Consider the following 22,485-nt stretch of genomic DNA (forward strand, 5'->3'; position numbering starts at 1 on the left):
AGATATCTGTGTCACGTTTGAGAAAAATACAGAACAGACTCCAGAGGCATAGCAGTCCAGGCTCCTGCAGAGTTCAAGTGTCTGTGTGCGGCTCTTCTGTTGTATCTTGATTTTAACACAGGTCATGTGAGCAACAGGCAGCACACTGACATTATAGGGGGAATAAATTATTCCAAAATTAAAAATGCCAGCTTAAAACATAACTTTATTGCATTGGCAACACAAAGTCACTTCAGAGACACTACCTGGAGCAACTCTCACCTCCCTGACAGCAGCCTGGAAATGCAATTACAAGATCATAGCCAACAGCTGCCCCACTGCCACAGTGATGAAATCCACACGGATATTTCCTGGTTCATCACAGAACATCGTCCATGGTTCTCCAGCCTAGACGCACATTTTTTTTCTTTCCCTCTCTTGTAGAGACTCTTGGATTATATACACCCCTCGAGCTCTGCTAAACTCTCCCAAGAAGGGAATACAAGTTTTTCACAGTGAACCTCACGCCAGTGATTTGAACTGATGGTTTGCAGCTCTTCCAGAATCCCCACACTGTGACAATAGGTTCACACACAGAAAAACACTGGTCTCCCAGGCATAAACCTTATATTAGACAAAATTTCCTATAAATAGTAACATTTCAGCTGACTGTCGTAACTATTTTTTACTGGTGTTTCTGTGTTTTCCACAAAGCTTTATTTATTTGTTGTTACTCACAACACAGAAAACAGTCTTAACATAAACAGAAGAAACCCAAATACCGACTCTCAAAGATTTTATCTAAAAGTGACCTTGTACACAAATAAGAAAGGTAATAAAAATGCAGCCTTATTTTATTTTAAAAAACAGAATGTGGTGTGTCTGTCTCTCTAAACACTTTTCATCGGGCGTCTATAACGGGCTGTGATGAAAGTATATTTTTTAATAAAAATTTTCCTTTGCTTGAGTCTGGATTTGTCGACTTGCAGACACGAGACACAGCAAGTAAAGAACTTCGTGGAGTAAACGGTAATTTTGGAAAGTACTCAGCACTGCAGTAAACAATAATCATTCTTCCTCTTAAGTGGAAATTGGCCAGACTTCTGGAATTTCCTGCTCGCTTCCCTAGACCAGTGGTTCTCAAACTGTGGTACGCGTACCGGCAGTGGTACGTGGCGTGCCGCCAAGTGACCATGGAACTGTATAGTGTGCGCTGAAAAATCAGGACGGGTTTTCATATTTAGTATTTTAATACGTGTCGAATACGCAGCCTACGTACTACGATACAGTGCGCGCTAATACTTCAGTGGACACAAGAGATACTCTGTAATTCTATACCACTCTATAGGAATGCGTGCTAGGGATGCAAGCGACCAATTGTATTTAAAAAAAGCTACTGTATCTCCAGCAAATAGGGAGAAAGGAGAATGTGCGTGATTTTGGAACAATGCCAACGTTGTAAACACAGGAATGCATAGAAATACGTCCTACGAACGCAGGTAATCTTGTGAGCACACGAAAGCGTGATAACAGAAAAATATTTAAGAACTGTTCTAATTTGAGAAAAATACACCGAGCGTCTCTGTGTTTCGCTCCCATGCACATGAAATAAAAACTTTAAATAAATACGGAAATAAAAACGGAAACGCGGAAAAATGCAAGCTTGCGGATTGCTAAAGCAGGTAAGCTACACTATTTTTGAAGAACCTTATTTACCGTTGGCAAAAGAGCTGACACGTATTATGTGTAGAGAAAAAGCTGCTAAACAGCTCGACCTGCTGCCCCCCCCCCGAAAGACACAGTCACTCATAGAATTATTGAAATGAAGGATTATATCAAAAGTACACTGATAGAGCGCGTTAAGATGAGCAGATGTTTTTCACTGCAATTAGATGAGTCTGTAGTAGATTTGGCCAATTTGCTCATTAACGTTAGATACGAGTTTGAGGGCATGTCCCATGAAGACTTTCTGTTCTGTAAACCGCTACCAACAGGAACTACAGGAGAGCACATATTTCAGCTTCTGAATGAATTTATCGTAGAGAATGGCCTCGACTGGATAAAATGCGTCTGAGTTTGTACAGACGGTGCTAGAGCAATGACAAGCCGACATAACGGTGTAGTTGCACGAATTAGAGAAGTTGCTCCAGAAATTAATGTACGCATTACAACATCCACCGCGTGACCTTTGCCGTCAAGAAAATGCCTGACGATTTAAAATCTGTTAGACTCTGTTGTGAATTGTATCAAGGCTCGAAAAATTAATTCACATCTGCTTTGCTCAACTAAACAGGCTCACCACTCTCACTGAAATGGTGCTTTTTTATTAGTTGTTGTTAATGTTTTTTTTTCTGTAAAACACTTTGAGAAGCCACCTTTAAAGGCGCTATATGAAATAAAGTTTATAATTATAATATTTATTATATGTATGTGTGAGTGTGTGTGCACGCACACTCATGTTGGTCATTGAGAATTTCTGGGGTTCCTATGAGATGATGACTTGTAGGTGGTACTTGGATGCTTTGGTTGGATTAGGGGTGGTACTTGGTCCAAAAAGTTTGAGAACCACTGCCCTAGACAGTTCAAGTTTATCTACAGCATCACCTTTTTCTAAGCTGCAACTTGTCCATAAAGAATTCGAAATGCAGCCCCTTCCCAGATAAAGACGCAGAGATCCTTCCTCCTCTCAGAGAATCTCAGTTAAACCAAGTTACAAAGGCAGGAAGATTCCACCCATCGAGAAAGTTTTTATTTAATTGATCTCAGAGTTTAAGGTCTTACAGTGAGGACCTTTATAGACACCAGGGGTCAATCACAACAAACTGAAAGCACTGTGTACTAACAAGAGTTCAACCTGTGGTCATCACGTGCTAAACTAGTGCACTAATTTAAGGCAATGAACTTGGCCACTGAAATTAGTCCACAGCTCAGTACTAAACCTGCTCTCAGTTGCAACGAACCCAAAGTAACAGCTGCTGCCCTGTAGAGGTGATTGAAGACGAGCATGGACTTAAACCACCACTTCAACTTGGTAGCGTACTAAATGGAACACTGCATCACATTAGAATAATATGGAAATAATATCTTCCAATTAATGCATCTGTCGCTTTAAAATTATATTAATACTTAACTAAAAATGCTTTACAGTCACATTTATTAATAATAAGGTTTTTAATACACGTGTTTATGAATAAAAGTGTAATTTATTATTAATGACTGTATTATTGTGTTCTGTCACATCTGGGCGTCAGTTGAACTGATATGTTGTATTTTCAGTCTGATGGGACTCTACATCTTGGTTCTCAGGGGAGATCAGGGATATTGGGGGTTTGTTGGGCAGTGAAGAAGCTGTGGAGGCTAATCTAAGTGATGTTACAGAAACGTCAAAGAAAAAAACCTTCATCAGCACATTTTTCCAAGTGACAGTTTTTGAACAGTTTTGACAGTTCATCGGAACAGAGTCTCTTCCCGTGGTCCAGTGATAATGGTGTTGAAACAGCTGGAATGCGAAGGGTGTCTTGGAGAGGAACAGACTGCTCATCCCAGTCTACAGCAGGGATGTTTAGGACTGCGTATGCCACAGTGATGCTGCTGGCCCTCAATGGACTGGCAGGCAGACCAGAGAGAGGAAAGCAAAAGGCTGTTTAAAAATTCCAGTGGCTCAGAAAGTCAGGGGAACAGCAATAAACTGAAATAACTGAAAACATCTGTAACAGAAGTCTCCTAAGTTTAAAAAAAATAAGTCTCTTAACTTTACCTTTTTTGAGCTGCAAATGTAATTTGTTTTTTTTTTATTTTAGATCTAATCCACTCCCATGTACCAGAAACCTTATATTAATGCTAATTCTATTTAAGAAATACATTTGCAGACACTATTGGACATCAGCTGGTGCTTTTTGTAATGACTGACTTCACTGTAAGGAATATGTATTACGGGCCTTTTTCAGTCATTGTTCAACATACCTGTAACTTACTTATCTTACTACCTCAAACAGAGAAGATCAACAAACAAAAATTAAAAAACTCTTACTGTAGATGAAGAGCGACAAATATAGCCCCTGAAATTGCAAAACACTTACATTTTTACATTTGTATCTCATATATAAAACAATAGCATCTTAATATCTTATACATAAATCCAAAATAGCTAAGTTTTTGCTTTTATTTGTTCGAAGGATCTCCCTATGAATCTCTATCATTCATCAGTGGAAATAAAAGCAGCTACAATACGATACATGTTCACACTCAAACCTGCAGCTGCTTGTTCTCATTTGTTCCGTGACTAGTTGCAATTGAGTACCGCAGTAGTAGTTACTGTAAATACCTTCATCTGGTATATTTTAGCATAAATGCAGTTCTTAAATTAAAAATAACATTAAATTGTTAGGGACATCCAGTTATATATAAGCATGAGACAGACAAAGTAATAATTCTGTTATTACTACCTCACTGATCTGATTAATTGAAATGTTCAGATTCAGCGCCCCCTGCTGTTCATGCTAATTAGAACAACAGCAATGCTGAGCCCTCAGGACTGTACTGGGCACAAGTTCAGCTCGTCTCCAGCTTTATTCTGCATGTATTTTCATGGCAATTGAGCTCAGAGTTGGAATTGATCTCCAGATAGTAGAGTACTAACTAGTCTGGGCCACAGCTGGACTGTGTACACCCAAGGTGTACAAATTCTTGTGTTTTTTGTGTGCCATTGTATATAGGTGTGTTTGTGTGCTGTGTAATTTGCTCACAGACACCAAGCAAAAATCCCTTTGGAGAGTATATTGCACTGTTAAATCTTTAAGCAAGTTGCTTATTGTCCAATATTTTAACTTTCTAATACCCACCTATTCCCTCTCTGTGTTTGTCCCAGGTCCTTGGCTCTCTGTGTCCCAGTCCGAGGAACAGCAGCAGGTCAGACTCACTGCAGGAGACTCCTTCACCTTCCCTGATGCAATAACACTGTCGGGACGTCTAGAGTACACAGGCCTGGGCAGTATTATAACCATCCAAAATAATGTCAGTGACACTGACCATGAAACAAGCTTCAGAGGGAGAGTGTATCGGGACAGCAGGACTGGACAGATCACCATCACAAATCTAACTGTACAGGACTCTGGAAAGTTTGTATTGGAGTCAACAAAACCAAATCGCTTTATCAAGAACTTCATTCTTACAGTCTACAGTAAGTAAAGTCAAGTGAGAAATTCACCCTCACAGTCTACAGTAAGTACAGTCAGTGAGAGAATCACCCTCACACTCTACAGTTACTGTATTAGAGTCAGTGAGAAATTCACTCTCACTGTCTACAGTAAGTACAGTCAGTGAGAAATTCACCCTCACAGTTTACAGTTAGTACAGTCAGTGAGAAATTCACCCTTACTGTCTACAGTAAGAACAGTCAGAGAGATATTCACCCTCACAGTCTACAGTAAGAACAGTCAGTGAGAAATTCACCCTCACTGTCTACAGTAAGAACAGTCAGTGAGAAATTCACCCTCACAGTCTACAGTAAGAACAGTCAGAGACATATTCACCCTCACTGTCTACAGTAAGAACAGTCAGAGAGATATTCACCCTCACTTTCTACAATAAGAACAGTCAGTGAGAAATTCACCCTCACTGTCTACAGTAAGTACAGTCAGAGAGAAATTCACCCTCACTGTCTACAGTAAGAACAGTCAGTGAGAAATTCACCCTCACTGTCTACAGTAAGAACAGTCAGAGAGAAATTCACCTTCACAGTCTACAGTAAGAACAGTCAAAGAGATATTCACCCTCACTGTCTACAATAAGAACAGTCAGTGAGAAATTCACCCTCACTGTCTACAGTAAGAACAGTCAGAGAGATATTCACCCTCACTGTCTACAATAAGAACAGTCAGTGAGAAATTCACCCTCACTGTCTACAGTAAGAACAGTCAGAGAGAAATTCACCTTCACAGTCTACAGTAAGAACAGAGAGAAATTCACCCTCACTGTCTACAGTAAGTACAGTCAGAGGGAAATTCACCCTCACAGTCTACAGTAAGTACAGTCAGTGAGAAATTCACCCTCATAGTCTACAGTAAGAACAGTCAGTGAGAAATTCACCCTCACAGTCTACAGTAAGAACAGTCAGAGCGAAATTCACCCTCACAGTCTACAGGAAGTACAGACAATGAGAAATTCCCCCGTCACGGTCTACGGTAAGTACAGTTAGAAATTCTCACTCATGTCATGACAGTGTAACTGCCTTGAATTGAGCTTCAATAATGTGGAACCAGCCCCTCATCTCCTCAGTGTAAATGACAGGACTGGGCACTGTAAGAAATGTAATGAATGTGTGTGACAGGCTGTTGCAGGCCGTGCAGAGGTCACAGCTGCAGGAATCTGGTGCTCTGATGAGCTTCAGCTATGAACAACCTAAACAACCTATCTAAACATTTGGAAGAAAAACCTTCTTTGAAAACTGAGCAGAGGGCTCTCTTGATCCCTCACACAGGAGTGGATGCTGATAAGGCGTCAGAGATGCAGTGAGGGTGCAGCTCCTGTAGGTGTTGAACGTTTGTGTTTGTAAAGAGAAAACAGAGAGACGAAGAGTGGAGAAACATGTAGGAGCCTGGGTTCCAGAGGGGTTCAGGTGGAAAAGAGCTACTGACAGTAAAGATAGGTGATGGTAAGGGGAAATCCTGGTGGGTCTGGTTTGTGAAGAACTATGAGGCCAGAGTGTGTTCCTTAGTGGTCTTTCAGACTGCACTCCCACCTGCTCTGAAAGATGAGCTCGTGTGACTACTGGTGGTGTTGTGGACGTGTCGAGCACTGTGGTATAAAGTGCGAAGTGTGGATTAGTGTAAACAAAACAGAAAGCACGAGACCTGAAGGACTCCCAGCTCTGTAGAAGAAGAATGGGAGGGGCTGCCTGTCCAGCTCATGACTACTGGTCAGTATGGTGATCCGGCATGACTCCAGTGAAGGACAGAGAAAGGCCTGGGCAGTGGTGGATATTAGATATCAGAATAAGCTCACTTTAAAGTCCTGGCCCTCAGAATGAGATTGATGTTGCATCACATGGGTTTTTCACCCTAGAAGGGTGTACTTCCTGTTTAACTCCCAGTGTCTTCTAGTTTGCTGTATCCAGTGGTCAGCACAGCTGGGTTTCAAGACAGAGGAGTGTAGGGCTGAGTGTGCATTACCCTGGCTGCTATGGAGCTCTGTGACAATTCTGGCCATCCAGGTTGCATAGTGAATCTGAACACATTGAAGAAAATAATAATAATAATTTAGCACTCTTATACAGTACAATATAGGGGTTTAGATATAGGAGGGATACAGGAGGACTACACTCCTGGTTTCCTGGACTCCTGTCTCCGGGGACTTTCACTTTCTCACTGAGTACTGCACATCGAATCACACACGTTATATACCACCTAATGGTCAAACCACACTCATCGATCTTTCACATAGGAACACCCCCATTGCTTTCTGATCCTGAACTGATCGGATGATGATGTCTATGATACAGGACTGGTGATATCGATACCATGCTCAGATCCCTGTAGTGAAATATGTCATTGTTGTTGTCTTTCTCTCTTCAGATCGTGTCTCCAGACCTCAAGTCAAAAACTCAGATCAGGGACACAACCAGTCCAGCAGTGCCTTATTCAGACAGAACTGCTCCCTGCTGTGCTCGGTGCAGAATGGCAGAGAGGTGACCCTGTCCTGGTACAGAGAGGGGGAGGAGAAGCCCCTGTCTAACACCAGCTCCCCTGATCTCAACACCACCCTGACTCTCCCTCTGGAGACAGAAGGACAATACAATACCTACAGCTGTGTAGCCTCTAACCCTGTCAGCAATCAGACAACTACAGTCAACACGCCAGAGCGCTGCAGGAACAGAGGTGAGTCCTGGAGCTCCTACATGCTGCCATTATAGCTTTAGTGGTTGATTAAGTTTTTTACATCCCCTACCAGTACAGAATTACTGCCACCCATTAAGCTGCGAATGAACTGCCCAGCACGGTCCCAACCTTGTCCTAGCTTTGTACGAACCCTGTCTGAACTCCCAAGTCCAATTAATCCAATCATCCTAGTCCTGTCTGAGCAGTTCCCCCAGTTATCTCAACACTATCAAAACCCTTTCACCCTAGAAAAACCTGAATAGGGTGAAACCTGACCAAAACCTGACACTGATGTGGCTGTCTCTATTCTCTCTTATTGCATCTCTGACATAAAAACTTGGATGACTCACAATTTCCTTCATCTAAGCTGTGACAAGGCTGAAGTCATGCTTATTGGCACACCCCTCCCCCACCAATCAACTTTGTAAAACCAATGCCGTATCATACTGTAACCCTGTCTGCGGATGGTACAGTACTTGAACTTGAATGGAAACACCTTGGGGTGATATTTGATTCAGGCTTGACATCTGACCCACATGTGCAACTTATTGTCAAAACGTCTTTATTTCACCTCAGAAACATCTCTAGACTACGCCGCCCTGTGTTATCACTAACTGAAAAGTGGCTGAAAAGCTGATCAACACATTAGTCTTCTCCCAAATTGACTGATGTGATGCTCTACTTACTGGGGTTTCTAAATCCACACTGAATAAACTCCAGTATATCCAAAATTCGGCAGCCAGAATCCTGACCAGGTCTAGTGCAAGTGATCACATTACTCCTATCCTGGAGTCCTTACACTGGCTTCCTGTCAGGTTTTGTGTTGACCTCCAAATTCTCATGCTCACCTATAAGGCTCAATATGGCTTGGCACCTCAATACCTGTCTGAGCTACTATCGTCCATCTACTGTCTCCTCTCATTGTGTATATCTTGTGTATTTTTATTGTTGTTGTCAATCTGTGAAACACTTTAAGAAGCCACCTTTAAAGGCGCTATATAAAATAAAGTTTATTATTATATTATTTTTTATTATAGGACACAGTCCTAGAATGCTCCAGGAGAGTTGACTGTTTGCTGACTAAATGTGCAATTAATGTATTAATATAATCAATCAGTCTGTACTGTAATCTGTAAGAAACATTTTTCTCTTCTTCTATTCCAGTGAAGTTAATAAATTGTAATAGTAATTCAGGCTCAACAGTCACACTGTCTTGTTAATGTTCTGTGTGTATTAATCTCTATCTCTGTAACAGATAATAAAAACAGCTCTAATAGTGACCAGTCCAGACACTATGCTGTTCCTGCGGTCTGCTCTGTGGTTGGAGTCCTGGCTGTGATTGGGGCAGTGGCTTATCTGAAGAGGCACAGAGACAAGCAGAGAGAAGGCAGGTATCTATCTTTCAGTCTGTATCCTGCAGCACTGTGATTGGATGAAGTATTTATTAATATTGTTACAGCTTCGGGTGACTTGAGAAGTGTCTCTTAGATTTTAGATAAAGTTTGTGACACAGGGAGGAATAAATATTTCTAATTTCAAAAAAGAGAGGATGTTTGCTGAGGTCTGGGGGAGTTTATCTTGGTATGCCTAGGTAAGTTGTGGATTAATGATTGCAACGAAGCAGAGCAGAAAGACTCAGTGTCAGTTCACATTAAGAGGGAAGGTAGAGAAAGAGAAAGTAGGAGAGGCAGGAGGAAGAAACAAGGAGAGCAGGAAAAAGAGAGAGGAGTCCGGAGGAGTAGGGACTTGAAGCTTGCGCCAGGCGAGAGCTCCTACTTCATGATCATCCAAATAGAACCTGACTGGAGACAAGTATTCGAGCCTTGTTAGACAGAGCGCTATTCTGTGTTTTCAGGGAGCTTGGGTTTCCTGGTACCTCAGTTAGAAACGTCTTTCCTGATTAGGGTGCATTTTATGGATTGGGATATAGTCTCCCATTTATTCTGTGGCATCCAGGCTGCAGAGAGAGAGAGATTTAAGTGTAGGTTGATTCTTATTTAGTCATCTCTTGTGTGGCCTCTGTAGGCATATTAAGAGTTTGCAAAGGAACAAGTAATAGGTTTATTCCATGCTGAAAAAAAGAAGAAAGAGAACACAACATTTCGGCCGTGGAGCCTTCTTCAGGTGTGAGAGAGACAGGGCAGTAGGCAAAGGTAAAGTAGCGGGAGAACAAAGGTTAGGAGGGAGGAGGAGTGAGAGGCGGGAGTAGGGGACAGAAAGAGAGGCCAATCAAGAGGTGTGAAGTCAGAATGGGTGCAAAGAGGTGTGAAATGAAACTTCCAATGAATGGAGAAAATTTAAAAGAACATTAGTCTGTCGTTAAGGGAAGGGAGAATGTGTGATCCTAGCTGCAGAATAATTTTAGTTTCGGTGGTCTTTCTGATGTATGAGTTCGGAAAACCGTCTTTGAGAACACAGACGGAGAGATTAGAGTGGTCGTGGCTGTCAGAGGTGAAATGAGAAACAATGGGCTTGGAGAGATCTTTAATCTTCACAGCCCTGACGTGTTCTCTGAAGCGGTCTCCGAGTCTCCTTCCTGTTTCTCCAATGTAGATGGCTGGGCATTTACTGCAAGAGATACAGTAAATAAGGTTGCTGGAGGTACAAGATGCTGTCTGGGTGATCCGGAATTGTCCTGAGGGGCCTTGAATGAGTGTGGTGGTGGCTGTGTACTTGCAGGTGATACAGCGAGTTCTGTTGCAAGGAAAAGTGCCAGGTGTGGATGGTTGTTTAGGGCGGTCAAGGGAGCTGTGAACAAGGAGGTTACGCAGATTAGGTGGTCGGCGATATGAGATGATAGGGCGATCAGAAAAGAGGGCCCCAATGGAGGGATCATCCTGTAGGATGGAAAAGTTGTGGTTAATGGTCCTGGGGATAGGAAGTGTGTTAGGGAGTTTAGTGCTTAGTAGCAGTCTGGGGGTTTCGGGGTGACCAGAATGTTAGGCCTTGTTTGTAAATACTGTACACAGAGTAACTTGTGTGCTGTGTGTAGTGTAGTTTGTGTTTTGGCATTGTAATTAATATTTGTTTAACCGAGTGTGCCTGGATTATTAGTCTTCTCAACAAAGCTGTGCCAGAGAACAAAGAATTCACGTGCCTCAGATCTCTGTCTCATTCGGTCTGACAGCCACAGAGCTTCTGGAGGTGCGAATAGCTCACCTGTGTGTGATAAGAGGATTAATTACACTGGATCGCTTTCATTCACAAAAGGGCTTTTGTGTATTATAGGGCGCGATTGTCTTCACTGCCTGTAGCTGAAAAGCTGGTAGCAGGTGCAGAGCAGAGGTCCTGTCAGTCTGTGAAAGTCTTGGTGTGTGTTTTCTTAACAGAAATGGACCAAATGCAAGTACAAATCGAACACTCTCTCACCTGCTGGGACACGTACAAGCACACATAACAACCACAGCACAAACTGCACAAAGAGCGTTACCTATTGGTCTGTCAACGCCACTTCAGGCAGCCAGCTCCTTGTTCCTGGTGGACTCCCATCCCAGTACTGATGGGCCAGCCCTGCCCTGGCTGCAGGGTTAGAGCACTGCTGGCAGGATAAGTCAGAGAGGTGGCAGTGTGCAGCATTGTGTTTGTTTTAGGTTACTGTGTTTGCATACGAATGGGGACAATGATGTTTGCAGTTTCTAGTGATAACAATCATCCTGCAGGTTCTACAAGTATGTTAAGGGGGACATGGCCCTGGCTCCCAGTGAACTCTGAACTGGGAAAGTGGAGTCTCAGCTCTCCCAAGCAAAAGGCAGGACAGCTGTTGTGACTGCACTAGAAGCAGGAGCAGTAGTGACAAGAAGCAGCAGTATGAGAAGTCGTGACAGTACTAGAAGCAGCAGTGTGAGAAGTCGTGACAGTACTAGAAGCAGGAGCAGTAGTGACTAGAAGCAGCAGTATGAGAAGTCGTGACAGTACTAGAAGCAGGAGCAGTAGTGACTAGAAGCAGCAGTATGAGAAGTCGTGACAGTACTAGAAGCAGGAGCAGTAGTGACTAGAAGCAGCAGTATGAGAAGTCGTGACAGTACTAGAAGCAGGAGCAGTAGTGACTAGAAGCAGCAGTATGAGAAGTCGTGACAGTACTAGAAGCAGCAGTATGAGAAGTCGTGACGTCACTAGAAGCAGGAGCAGTAGTGACTAGAAGCAGCAGTATGAGAAGTCGTGACAGTACTAGAAGCAGCAGTATGAGAAGTCGTGACAGTACTAGAAGCAGCAGTATGAGAAGTCGTGACAGCACCAGAAGCAGCAGTATGAGAAGTCGTGACAGCACCAGAAGCAGGAGCAGTAGTGACTAGAAGCAGCAGTATGAGAAGTCGTGACAGTACTAGAAGCAGGAGCAGTAGTGACAAGAAGCAGCAGTATGAGAAGTCGTGACAGTATTAGAAGCAGGAGCAGTAGTGACTAGAAGCAGCAGTATGAGAAGTCGTGACAGCACCAGAAGCAGGAGCAGTAGTGACTAGAAGCAGCAGTATGAGAAGTCGTGACGTTACTTGAAGCAGCAGTGTGAGAAGTCGTGACAGTATTAGAAGCAGGAGCAGTAGTGACTAGAAGCAGCAGTATGAGAAGTCGTGACAGCACTAGAAGCAGGAGCAGTAGTGACAAGAAGCAGCAGTATGAGAAGTCGTGACAGTACTTGAAGCAGCAGTGTGAGAAGTCGTGACAGTATTAGAAGCAGGAGCAGTAGTGACTAGAAGCAGCAGTATGAGAAGTCGTGACAGCACTAGAAGCAGGAGCAGTAGTGACAAGAAGCAGCAGTATGAGAAGTCGTGACAGTACTAGAAGCAGCAGTATGAGAAGTCGTGACAGCACTAGAAGCAGGAGCAGTAGTGACTAGAAGCAGCAGTATGAGAAGTCGTGACAGCACCAGAAGCAGGAGCAGTAGTGACAAGAAGCAGCAGTTTGAGAAGTCGTGACAGTACTAGAAGCAGCAGTATGAGAAGTCGTGACAGCACTAGAAGCAGGAGCAGTAGTGACAAGAAGCAGCAGTATGAGAAGTCGTGACAGTACTAGAAGCAGCAGTATGAGAAGTCGTGACAGCACTAGAAGCAGGAGCAGTAGTGACAAGAAGCAGCAGTATGAGAAGTCGTGACATCACTAGAAGAAGGAGCAGTAGTGACTAGAAGCAGCAGTATGAGAAGTCGTGACAGTACTAGAAGCAGCAGTATGAGAAGTCGTGACGTCACTAGAAGAAGGAGCAGTAGTGACTAGAAGCAGCAGTATGAGGAGAAGGAGAGGAGGCCATTTGGTTTATCCTAGTTCATCTAGATCTTTTGGTTTCTATTAGCTGTTTCATACGAGAATTTCACCAAACCGTTTCTTGATAAACAGCCTTAAAGACTGACAGATAAATATAGACGACCATGGTTCTGCAGTGGCTCTTAACTATTTCCATGACAGATGACTGTGATTCTGGAGTGATTATAGACCATTGCTGAAACAGATGACTATGATTCTGAAGTTTGTCTAGACCAGTGCTACGACAGACGATTATGTGAATGAAGTGGCTCTAGACCATTACTAAGACAGATGATTTGAGTCTGGAGTGAATCTAGACCTTTGCTGTTTTGGTGTGATGGAGGTCTATGATTCCGCAGTCATTCCAGACCACTGTCAACACTGACCTAATAACCCCACTCACAGGCACAGAGGGGTGACTCAGACCACCCCCACAGTGGAATAACCCCACTCTCTCCTGTGTGTCTGTTTTATAGGTCCTTCCTCCACCCCTGGAGTGACAGAAAATGAGGGGGTCGAATACACTGAAATAAATCACATCCTCAGCAGCACACAGGCTGAGAGAGCAAACAGAAATGACCAGGTTAGTGACTGACGCACTGCGACACTCACATGTACTGTACACACTTACTGACACACGGACTGCCAGGCTGACAAAGTGACGAAGACAACCAGTTATAAATGTTACAAACAGAAATAACAGGGATTGATAGTCCAGACAATGAGTCTAATGACCCTCTGCAGTAAGCATATCTGGCATGTTAAATTTTTTAATAAACCTTATTGAATGGACCGGCATGTTTATGATTCACCTGAAGATGCATGAAGGGGATGAAATGATTTCAGAGTGACAGAAATGATTTCAGAGTGACAGAAAAGGTTTCTGCACAGGTCAGCACAGGGAGAACTCACCTAATCTAATGGCCATTACAGGTTCAGTCAAAACCATTGAGTCAGATATATCATCCCTCCCTTGGGAAATATATCGTCACACCCTTAGAGATCCCTGTACCGTACTTTTATTTTATCCATCCTCGATCATTCTTATAATCAGCTTTTAAACAGCAATAGTCAGTGTTCCTGTTAACAGCACTGGTGCTGAATAATCATGTTTCTGTGAGGCAGTGTTTTGATTCCTGACAGTGAGTGGGCACTAATAATACTTGGCTGCTTTGCGATGATACTCTGGGATAGTACAGGGCTTTATAACGAGTGATCAGACTTGTCCTGTCCAGTTGGGCTGTGAGATCAGGGTTATGTTGTTCTTTACTGGTGGAGATTTTGAGGGTCTTTCTGTCTCCGTCTCTGGGTCAGTCCATTCCAGAGTCCAGTCACTCTGTCCCCATGTTGACATTCGTCCATTTTCATTAGGAGTCTGTGTGAGGCTTTCATGTCTGTCAGTCCATCTGTCTGTCATCCCAAAGGAACAGACTTGCACACAATTGATATGCACAAACCAGGAATGAAAATAAACATCCTAATGCCGGGTGGTGCCAGAAAGGTTTAGTCTGGATGTAAGGTGGTTCTTCTGCAAGGGTGTCCCAGCTGTTTCAATGTGGGGAATCTGTGTGCTGCCTGCTCTGTTGGTGCTCACTGGCCAATCAACATGTGTCCTTTCCTGTTTGAAGATACAGACCCCTCCCCCTGCCCCTCCCCTTGCCCCTCCCCCCCTTCAGGCAGACTCCACCAAGCATGGGCGGAAAAAACAACTGATTATCCGATTAACAACGTGAGTGCATTGCTAACAGCTTCTTCATTCCTCACGGCCTGTACGTTTACGCTTGTAGTCTGTGTATGGATCAATACTTGCTGATCAGTCGGTGCTCAATCTACTGAAGCAACATTTATGCCAAAAGTAATAAAGTTCTAAAAATGACGTATGCTAATAAAATAAAGCATTTTTATAATCTCAGCGATTCATTTATACATCTACAGGATGTCTCTTCTAATTTCCTGGTGGAGATTTTCAGTTTGTTCTTATTTTTTTGCACATGAAGTTTGGAACTAGGGAAAGACACAATTTATATATCAAAAAGTGCAAGACACCCTAGTTCACTGGCTGCATCCAGGAAGTAAACAATGAAACATACAAGAGAGTTCATAAATGGAAATTATATGGAGTAGATTAAAAACTGCAAACACAGAGCAATTTCCTACAAGCTGCACTGCCATGTTTCAGCTGCTACACTGGTTTCCTTCAAGGAAACGCTGGATGAGATCATACTGTAGCTTTGAAATCAGGTGGTTTGTTCATTCATTGTTCATGGATTTCTGGTCAATTAAATATTTACTTGATTCATTACAAGATTAATTACTATGTGATGTAATGGAAAACTGGATGAATTATTGAATGTAGTAACAATTACCTTTGACACAAATGATGCTCCAATGCTGTTTGTCAGACACTGTGTTGGTCAGTCTGTCAGCTGGTCACCTGTTGTCTTAATAAATCAATTATGTGTCAGTTGGTCTCTATGTTGGTCAGGCATTGTGTCAGTTGGTTAATTTTGTGTTAGTCGATTTGGCAGTTGGTTAGCAGGTCTGTCAGTTGGTCAGTCGGTCAGTGTTAGTCGGTCTGTTGGTCATTCTTTGTGTTGGGCAGTCTGTCACTTGATTGTAATTCTGTCAGTTGTGTCAGTTGGTAAATCTTGTGTTAATCTGTTTGTCAATCGGTTAGTCGGTCTGTCAGTTTGTCTATCTTGTGTCAGTTGGTCTGTCATTTGGTTAGTGGGTCTCTCAGTTGGCCAGTCTTGTATCGGTCTGTCAGTTGGCCATTCTTTGTGTAGTCGGTCAGTTGGTCTGTCAGTTGGTCAATGGGTTTGTCAGTTTGTCTGTCATGTGTCAATCAGTCTGCCCGTTGGTTGTAATTGTATTAGTTGGTCAGTTGGTTATTCTGTCCCTCTGTCTGTTGGTTAGTCAATATGTCAGTTGGTCAGTCTTGTGTCAGTTGGTCTGTCGGTTGGTTGTAATCATTGTGGTTGGTCAGCTATCGTGTCAGGACATTAGTCGATGCTTGTGCCAATCTGTATGTACAGTATGTCAGTTAAGCTCTCAGTGTGTGAGTTAGTGTGTCATCAGTGTGTCGGCCAACAAGAGTGTCACTCAGTGTGTCAGTCAGTCAGTGTGTCAGTCAGATTAAATTTGAATTCTTTAATTTCAGGCTTTACTCCCATACATTTGTGAAGCACTGAAACACAGGATGGATAAGACAGCAGAAGACCGAGTGCTTACTGTAATCACTACTTGATACTTCCAGCCCTGAACTTTACCTTCATTGACCTGTATTTGTACAGTCTGCTCCATTGCAGAGTGTGACTGTCTTCCTGTGTGAGACGACAGTATTGTTGTGCTCAGCTAACAGCACCAGACGTGCAGTATGATAGTATCAGAAGGTGCAGTAATATCAGTGTTACTTTTAGAACTATTGTAGAAACTGAATTAACAGTAATATTGGTTACTTTCAGAAGTATGGTAGTAGCTGAATTAATAGCTGTAGCAGTGTTCTTAGGGATTTGTCATTCAGCTTGAAGTTTGCTGAGTCCTGTGTCAGTCAGGCAGGACTGGGTCAGTCTCCAGGTGTGTGAGAGTATTGACCACACCTGGACAGCTGGCCCTTGATCACAAGTTAGAAACCCCTGTCAGTCACTCAGCAGAACCTCAGTTGATGCTCACTTTTCAGAGTCCATGGTTCAAATCCTTGTTTGGGGAAAGTTTTCATTTGGGGGTGGCTTGGTGGGTAGCACTACTGCCTTACAGCTCATTGCTTCAAAACCAGCTAGGGGTGCCTGTGTATGTGGAGTCTGCATGCTCTCTGTGGGTATTCTCCAGGTGCTCTGCTTCCCTCTCACCTCTGATGTAGGTTTGGTTTGATTGAATAGTTGAAATGATCTCTTTCTGAGGAGAGTTAAAGGGGATTTCCTCATAGGGGACATGTGCATGTGCATGTACTGACTCACACAGCGCAGTGCTCATTACAACTCTAACACAACCAGTCACACAGCGCGGTGCTCAGTACAGCTCCAACACACTGAGTCACACAGTGCAGCGCTCAGTACACCTCTAACACACTGAGTCACACAGCGCAGTGCTCAGTACAGCTCTAACACACTGAGTCACACAGCGCAGTGCTCAGTACAGCTATAACACACCCAGTCACACAGTGCAGTGCTCAGTACAGCTCTAACACTAAGTCACACAGTGCAGTGCTCAGTAAAGCTCTAACACACCGAGTCACACAGCACAGTGCTCAGTACAGCTCTAACACACCCAGTCACACAGCGCAGTGCTCAGTAGAACTCCAACACACAGTGAGTCACACAGCACAGTGCTCAGTACAGCTCTAACACACACAGAGTCACACAGAGCAGTGTTCAATACAGCTCTAACACACAGAGTCACACAGCGCAGTGCTCAGTACAGCCCAAACACACCGAATCACACAGAGCAGCTCCCTGTCTGACTGGAGTCGATCTGTTTCTGCCTCCTTACAGTCTTTCCTTGTCTGTGTCTCTGTAGTCTCTCCCCTCTCCCTCTTGTGTTTCTGATGAAATGTTTCTTCTCCTCTCTCTTCTCCTCTCAACCTTTGCCAGTGCGATATACCAGAACTGGGCTCAGGTGAACACACGGGCTCCAAGCTGCTGACTGTGTACGACGAGATTCGGCCAAGGAACAGCGCCCCCTGCTAGCAGAGAGTGTTACTGCCTCCTTTGTGCTGACGAGGAGTTCGAGCTCTGTCTCTGCACCCCTGGCAGTGCCAGTGCGGAGACTGTGCCTGGGACAGAGCAGAAGAGCCTCTGTAGACCAGCTCACACAGCAGAGTTGACCTCTTCACATAGAGCAACAGTGACCCCTTGTGGTTGAACTGGGTATCTGCAGGACTGGAGAATCCGCGACGCCGGTCAAGATCTGTCTTCATTCCACCTGTTATTTACAATTATATTCAAGCATTTCATGAAAGCAGCATAATTTAAAGTACATCTGATGCTACTATTGACAATCTGTATGAATTATTTTTATAATTCTGGCAGATCAATAAATAGATCTGGCAGTTTTCATATTTTCATCCTGAGTCTGAGATGTGTGTGATTACATTGCTAATCATATTAATGAATGAATGAAGTAGAAGACTAGCTAAGTGCAGGATTCACTAAACAGTGACTCCAGATTTTCAATGATTTACAGTCCTGACTGAAGCACTGGGCTTCTCAAAGACTGAACTGGCCCAGGATTTTGAATCTTTGAATCAGGTCTCCTCAGCACTCTGTTTAACACTAAAGAGACTAAGCTCCTTCAGTCTGGCAGTGTAGGACATTCCTTTCAGACCAAAGAGATTCAGTTCCTTCAGCCTGTCAGCATGGGACACTCCCTTCAGACTAATGAGACTCAGCTCCTTCACTCCTTTCAGACCAAAGAATGAAAAATACTGTGACTCAAATCGTGCAGCTGGGATGTTTATCTCTGGCAGAGAATAACTGTCTACATCTCTGCTGTCTAGACCTGTATTGCATTTGCCTGTCAAATAAACTAATTTATTAACTGACTGCAGCATCCCTGTCTCTTTATTTCAGAGCAAATCCATTCTTTTCTGATCTGGGCAAGACGGGTGGTAATACGAGTCTGATGTTTGTGACTCTTATATTTTAATATACAGGACTGGATAGTAAATCATGGATATGCATTTGTCTTTCACAAGAGGGAAGATTTCCTTGGTTGTCAAATCATTTTTCCTTTGGTTCAGGAATTATTCCTTACTGCTGTGTGTTTGGTTTTCCAGAGTAAGCTGTGTGAGGAGAAGAGTTGTGAGGATGAAGCACTGCCCCAGTGGACGAGTGATTCTGGGGCACAGAAAGGATCAGAAGCACTCTTACACCTTCTGAACCAGTTCGCTCATGCTCTATGACTAATATCAACAAAACCTCACCCCTACCGTTGTTTTAGAAGTTGATGTCTTTTTTCCAATTAAAACTGAAAAAAACCTTTGAATTCTTTACAAGTAGAATGACCGATAAATAAAGAAAGAGCAGGTAGGGTATATATAAACAAGACAGATCTTAAGCTTTAATTAAAAGAATTCTTGCTAAAATACAGAATCTCTTTGTAGCAGTAAGTATTTAAATGATTTTTGATTCCAATTGTATTCAGTATACATGAGAACTGTTGATTTTATCTTAGAAATGTTAATACCCAAAGGCTTAAAAGATTATTGATCTATGTAGCCTCAGGCATGGGCTCATTGGTACTGGGTATTCACTACATTTCAGTATTTGCCTATGGAAACCACCCATTCATAGCAATAACATGGGGTGGCCAGAGCTGGTCTTGGAAAATAAAACCCTCTCTAACACTGTCGGAATTCAGGGCACTGTGGAAACACCCCTGTGTGTGTCTGCTTCAGGGTTCTGTGGAAATGGACGTTTTCGTCACACTTAAACCTAACTCTAACCTTCACTGGACAGCGCCGTCACTCGCTTGTATCCCTACAGAAGAGTTCTCATGAAAGGAGAGTCAGGCTCACCCAGCATTAATCTGATGTTATTTATCACAGTTTCTTTCATTATCTGGTTCACACCTAGTTTAAGATGATGTGTTTGTGCTAGAGCCAGAAATGTATAATCTATATTTAACAACTGTACAGGTTTTCAGTTAATTGAGAGCTGGCCTTTGGTGAGTTTATAAGTCCTTGTTATGGTATGACTCTTTAAAAAGAGTCCATATTTTTCCAGAATTGGGGTTGAATAAACCAATTAATTGACCCTCAGCTTGGTTAAACCTTTTTCACCTGTTTCATTGCTTGGGTCCAGAAATGTTCTACTAATGTTTTTTTTCAAGGCCATGTAGCAAACAGACCTCCTCCAGTTCTCTGTATGAACAGCTCTCACCAGAGGTCAGTAATTCTGATTCTTCCAGCAGCCTGCTGGTCTGGTCAGTCCTGACTCCAGCTCTCGCCCTGTAGCTCCTGCATCGACCCCAGTGATGACTGACTTTTCCCAGCATGCTCCAGGCTTGACAGGCCTACTCTCAATCCAGATCACGCTCGAGTCTCAGCAGCTCTTCAGACTGAGTCTGACAGTAACACACCGCTAGTCTGGCCTGAAGCAGCAGATCTCTGCCTCAGTCTTTCAGGTCAAGGTGAAAAGACTTCTTCTTCAATCATGGGCTGTCAGTGCCCTCTTGAGGCTGTTTCTGTTAGGAAGATTATGCATGCAAATCAATTTCACACCTTGACAAACTGAAAATTTCTCATGAGAGAAATGAAACACTAAGGAAGGGGAAAGAGAAAAGTGGAAAGGCTGGCTATATCGGCAGCAGCTATTCTGGACAGATGGTGCTATAATAAAGCAAAACAGACAGGGGAAGTAACGTGTCTAACTCAAGAGGAGTACCTGTCAACTGGCAGCCCACTGAAGCTGAACAGGTGTGAGCTTGGCCATTACATTGATGGGAGACCTCCTGGTAAAGCCAAGGCTGCTGCTGGAAGAGATGTTAGTGTAGCCAGCAGGCGGCGCTCACCCTGTGGTCTGTCTGGGTCCTAATGCCCCAGTATAGTGACGGGGACACTAAACTGTAAGAAAGGTGCTGTCCTTCAGATGAGACGTAAAACTGAGGTCCTGACTCTCTGTGTCATTAAAAATCCCAGGGCGTTTCTCGAAAACAGTAGGGGTGTTACCCTGGCCTCCTGGCCAAATTTCCCCCTGGCCTTTACCAATCAAGGCTTCCTAATAATCCCCATCTCTGAACTGGCTTCCTAATAATCCCCATCTATGATAGCTGGTGTGTGCTTGGAGGACTGGTGCACTATGGCTTCACACTGGTGGTGGTGGGGGGGATCTCCATTACTTATAAAGTTTTTTTGAGTGGAGTGTCCAGAAAAGTGCAATTAAAAGTAAAAGTGTAAGGAATTATTATTACTATTATTATTGTACTCTGGAAGTACTATTATAATCCTGTTGATTATAACATTAAACAACACTAGCAAACATAAAGCAGTCTTGATGCCAGCTGTTTGATGCTGTGTTGAGCTTCATTTGCTTTACATGTTTAAGCCACTTATAAATGGGTGGAATTAAAATTAATAGATTCTGCTGATTTTCCCGATTTTCAACATTGTGATTCCAGACCTTGGAGATGACCATGAGGCTTTCCAAGAAAGAGACAGGGCAATATTTCTGAAAAGGCCTTCAATGAAGTTTTAGATTTTCTAAAAACATGTCATGAAGCAGGGGCCCAGGAACTTTAATAACGTCTGTGAGACAAGCTGAGCATAAATAGGACAAGTACATCTGCTTACACCAAGTGCACTCTTGGATATCTACAGATCTGAGAGGACCTGGTCAGCTCTTCAGATACAGGACAGTGCTAATCCAGAAATAGCAGTATCGTATGAGGAGATAATCAGAAAAGATGATTCTGCAGAATTATTCTATGTGTAAAGGAACTTATAACTGGGTCCATGGATGGATGTTCAAGTACGTTTACGTGGGTGTTCTGTAGATGTGTTTTGGTGATTGCTAATCCTGTGCTGATTGCTTCTTGCAAGTCATATGAGACGATTAGGATGGCCCCTGCACAAGGATGACACGCAAATTTGTGAAGCGTTCCATATTTTAGTGTTCACGTCTAAAGATTATATTGGGACCGTTTTCTGGGACAACAAAACAGGCCCAAACCATCACCCCTCCACCATGCTTGATGGCTGGTATGAGGTTCTTCTGGGCAAAGGCAGTGCTTGGTTCTCTCCAAATGTGCCTTGGTGCAATATGGCCAAACAGCTGCACTTTTAACTCACGTGTCCAGAGCCCGTTGTTCCAGGAGTCTTGTGTTTCATTCGAGTGGATGAAAATGCAGCAATGATCTTCTTGGAGAGCAGGGGTTTCCTCCTGGCTATCCTTCCATGAAAGTCACTCTTACTCAATCTGTCCCTGATGGTGGCTCATGAACTCTAACATTTACCGTGGTAAAGAGAGGCCTGTAGATCGGTCTAGAATTCTCTCATTTGTATGGATTAGAATTCTGACTGTGAAATGATGGATTTCTCTTGTTTTGAAATGTCTTTTCCCAGACTAATAAGCAGCAAGAGTTCTTTTTTCTGTCACAAATATCTTTTGACTGAGGCATGTTGTGTCACCACATCAAACTGACAATATTTTCTGATTTTATGTACAGGTGGAAATCACTTTCTAATGATGAGCTAATCGTTTGCAGATGTTTTGGTGCACCTGATTCAACATATTGTACCCTCTTTATTGAGATGCACTTACTTTTTCACTCAGACCTATTGAATGTTGGCTGACATTTTAAAGTAAATAATGACCAAGTAGATTTTTTTGTGTGTTCTTTGTCAAATGAGGTTAGATTTCTCTACTATTTGGACTCAGTAAGGACTAGATGAAGGTCACGTATT

At 43.1% G+C, this 22,485-nt stretch overlaps 1 protein-coding gene and 1 pseudogene across 5 annotated transcripts in view; both read left to right on the top strand.

Moving 5' to 3' along the window:
- The window catches only part of LOC148832272 (SLAM family member 5-like), a 41,001-nt gene extending 22,377 nt beyond the window's left edge, over window positions 1-18,624 (top strand). Inside the window, exons 2-6 of one of the 5 annotated variants that reach the window (XR_016091263.1) lie at window positions 4,847-5,158; window positions 7,551-7,853; window positions 9,109-9,244; window positions 13,562-13,668; window positions 17,675-18,624. Coding sequence is in view for 3 of the 5 variants with exons in the window: in XM_088919501.1 (XP_088775627.1) it covers window positions 4,847-5,158; window positions 7,551-7,853; window positions 9,109-9,240; window positions 13,562-13,668; window positions 14,714-14,818 (959 nt within the window). In the remaining 2 variants the exon portion in view is untranslated. Of the gene's footprint in view, window positions 1-4,846; window positions 5,159-7,550; window positions 7,854-9,108; window positions 9,245-13,561; window positions 13,669-14,713 lie in introns of all 5 variants that reach the window. The other 4 variants (XR_016091264.1, XM_088919502.1, XM_088919501.1 and 1 more) reach the window with 4 other exon arrangements.
- Window positions 18,625-21,593: 2,969 nt separating this feature from the next.
- LOC148832273 (U6 spliceosomal RNA) lies at window positions 21,594-21,691 on the top strand (annotated as a pseudogene).
- Window positions 21,692-22,485: the final 794 nt, after the last annotated feature.

This window comes from Atractosteus spatula, chromosome 6, assembly GCF_055471065.1.
Source record: "Atractosteus spatula isolate fAtrSpa1 chromosome 6, fAtrSpa1.hap1, whole genome shotgun sequence".
Classification (NCBI taxonomy): domain Eukaryota; kingdom Metazoa; phylum Chordata; class Actinopteri; order Semionotiformes; family Lepisosteidae; genus Atractosteus; species Atractosteus spatula.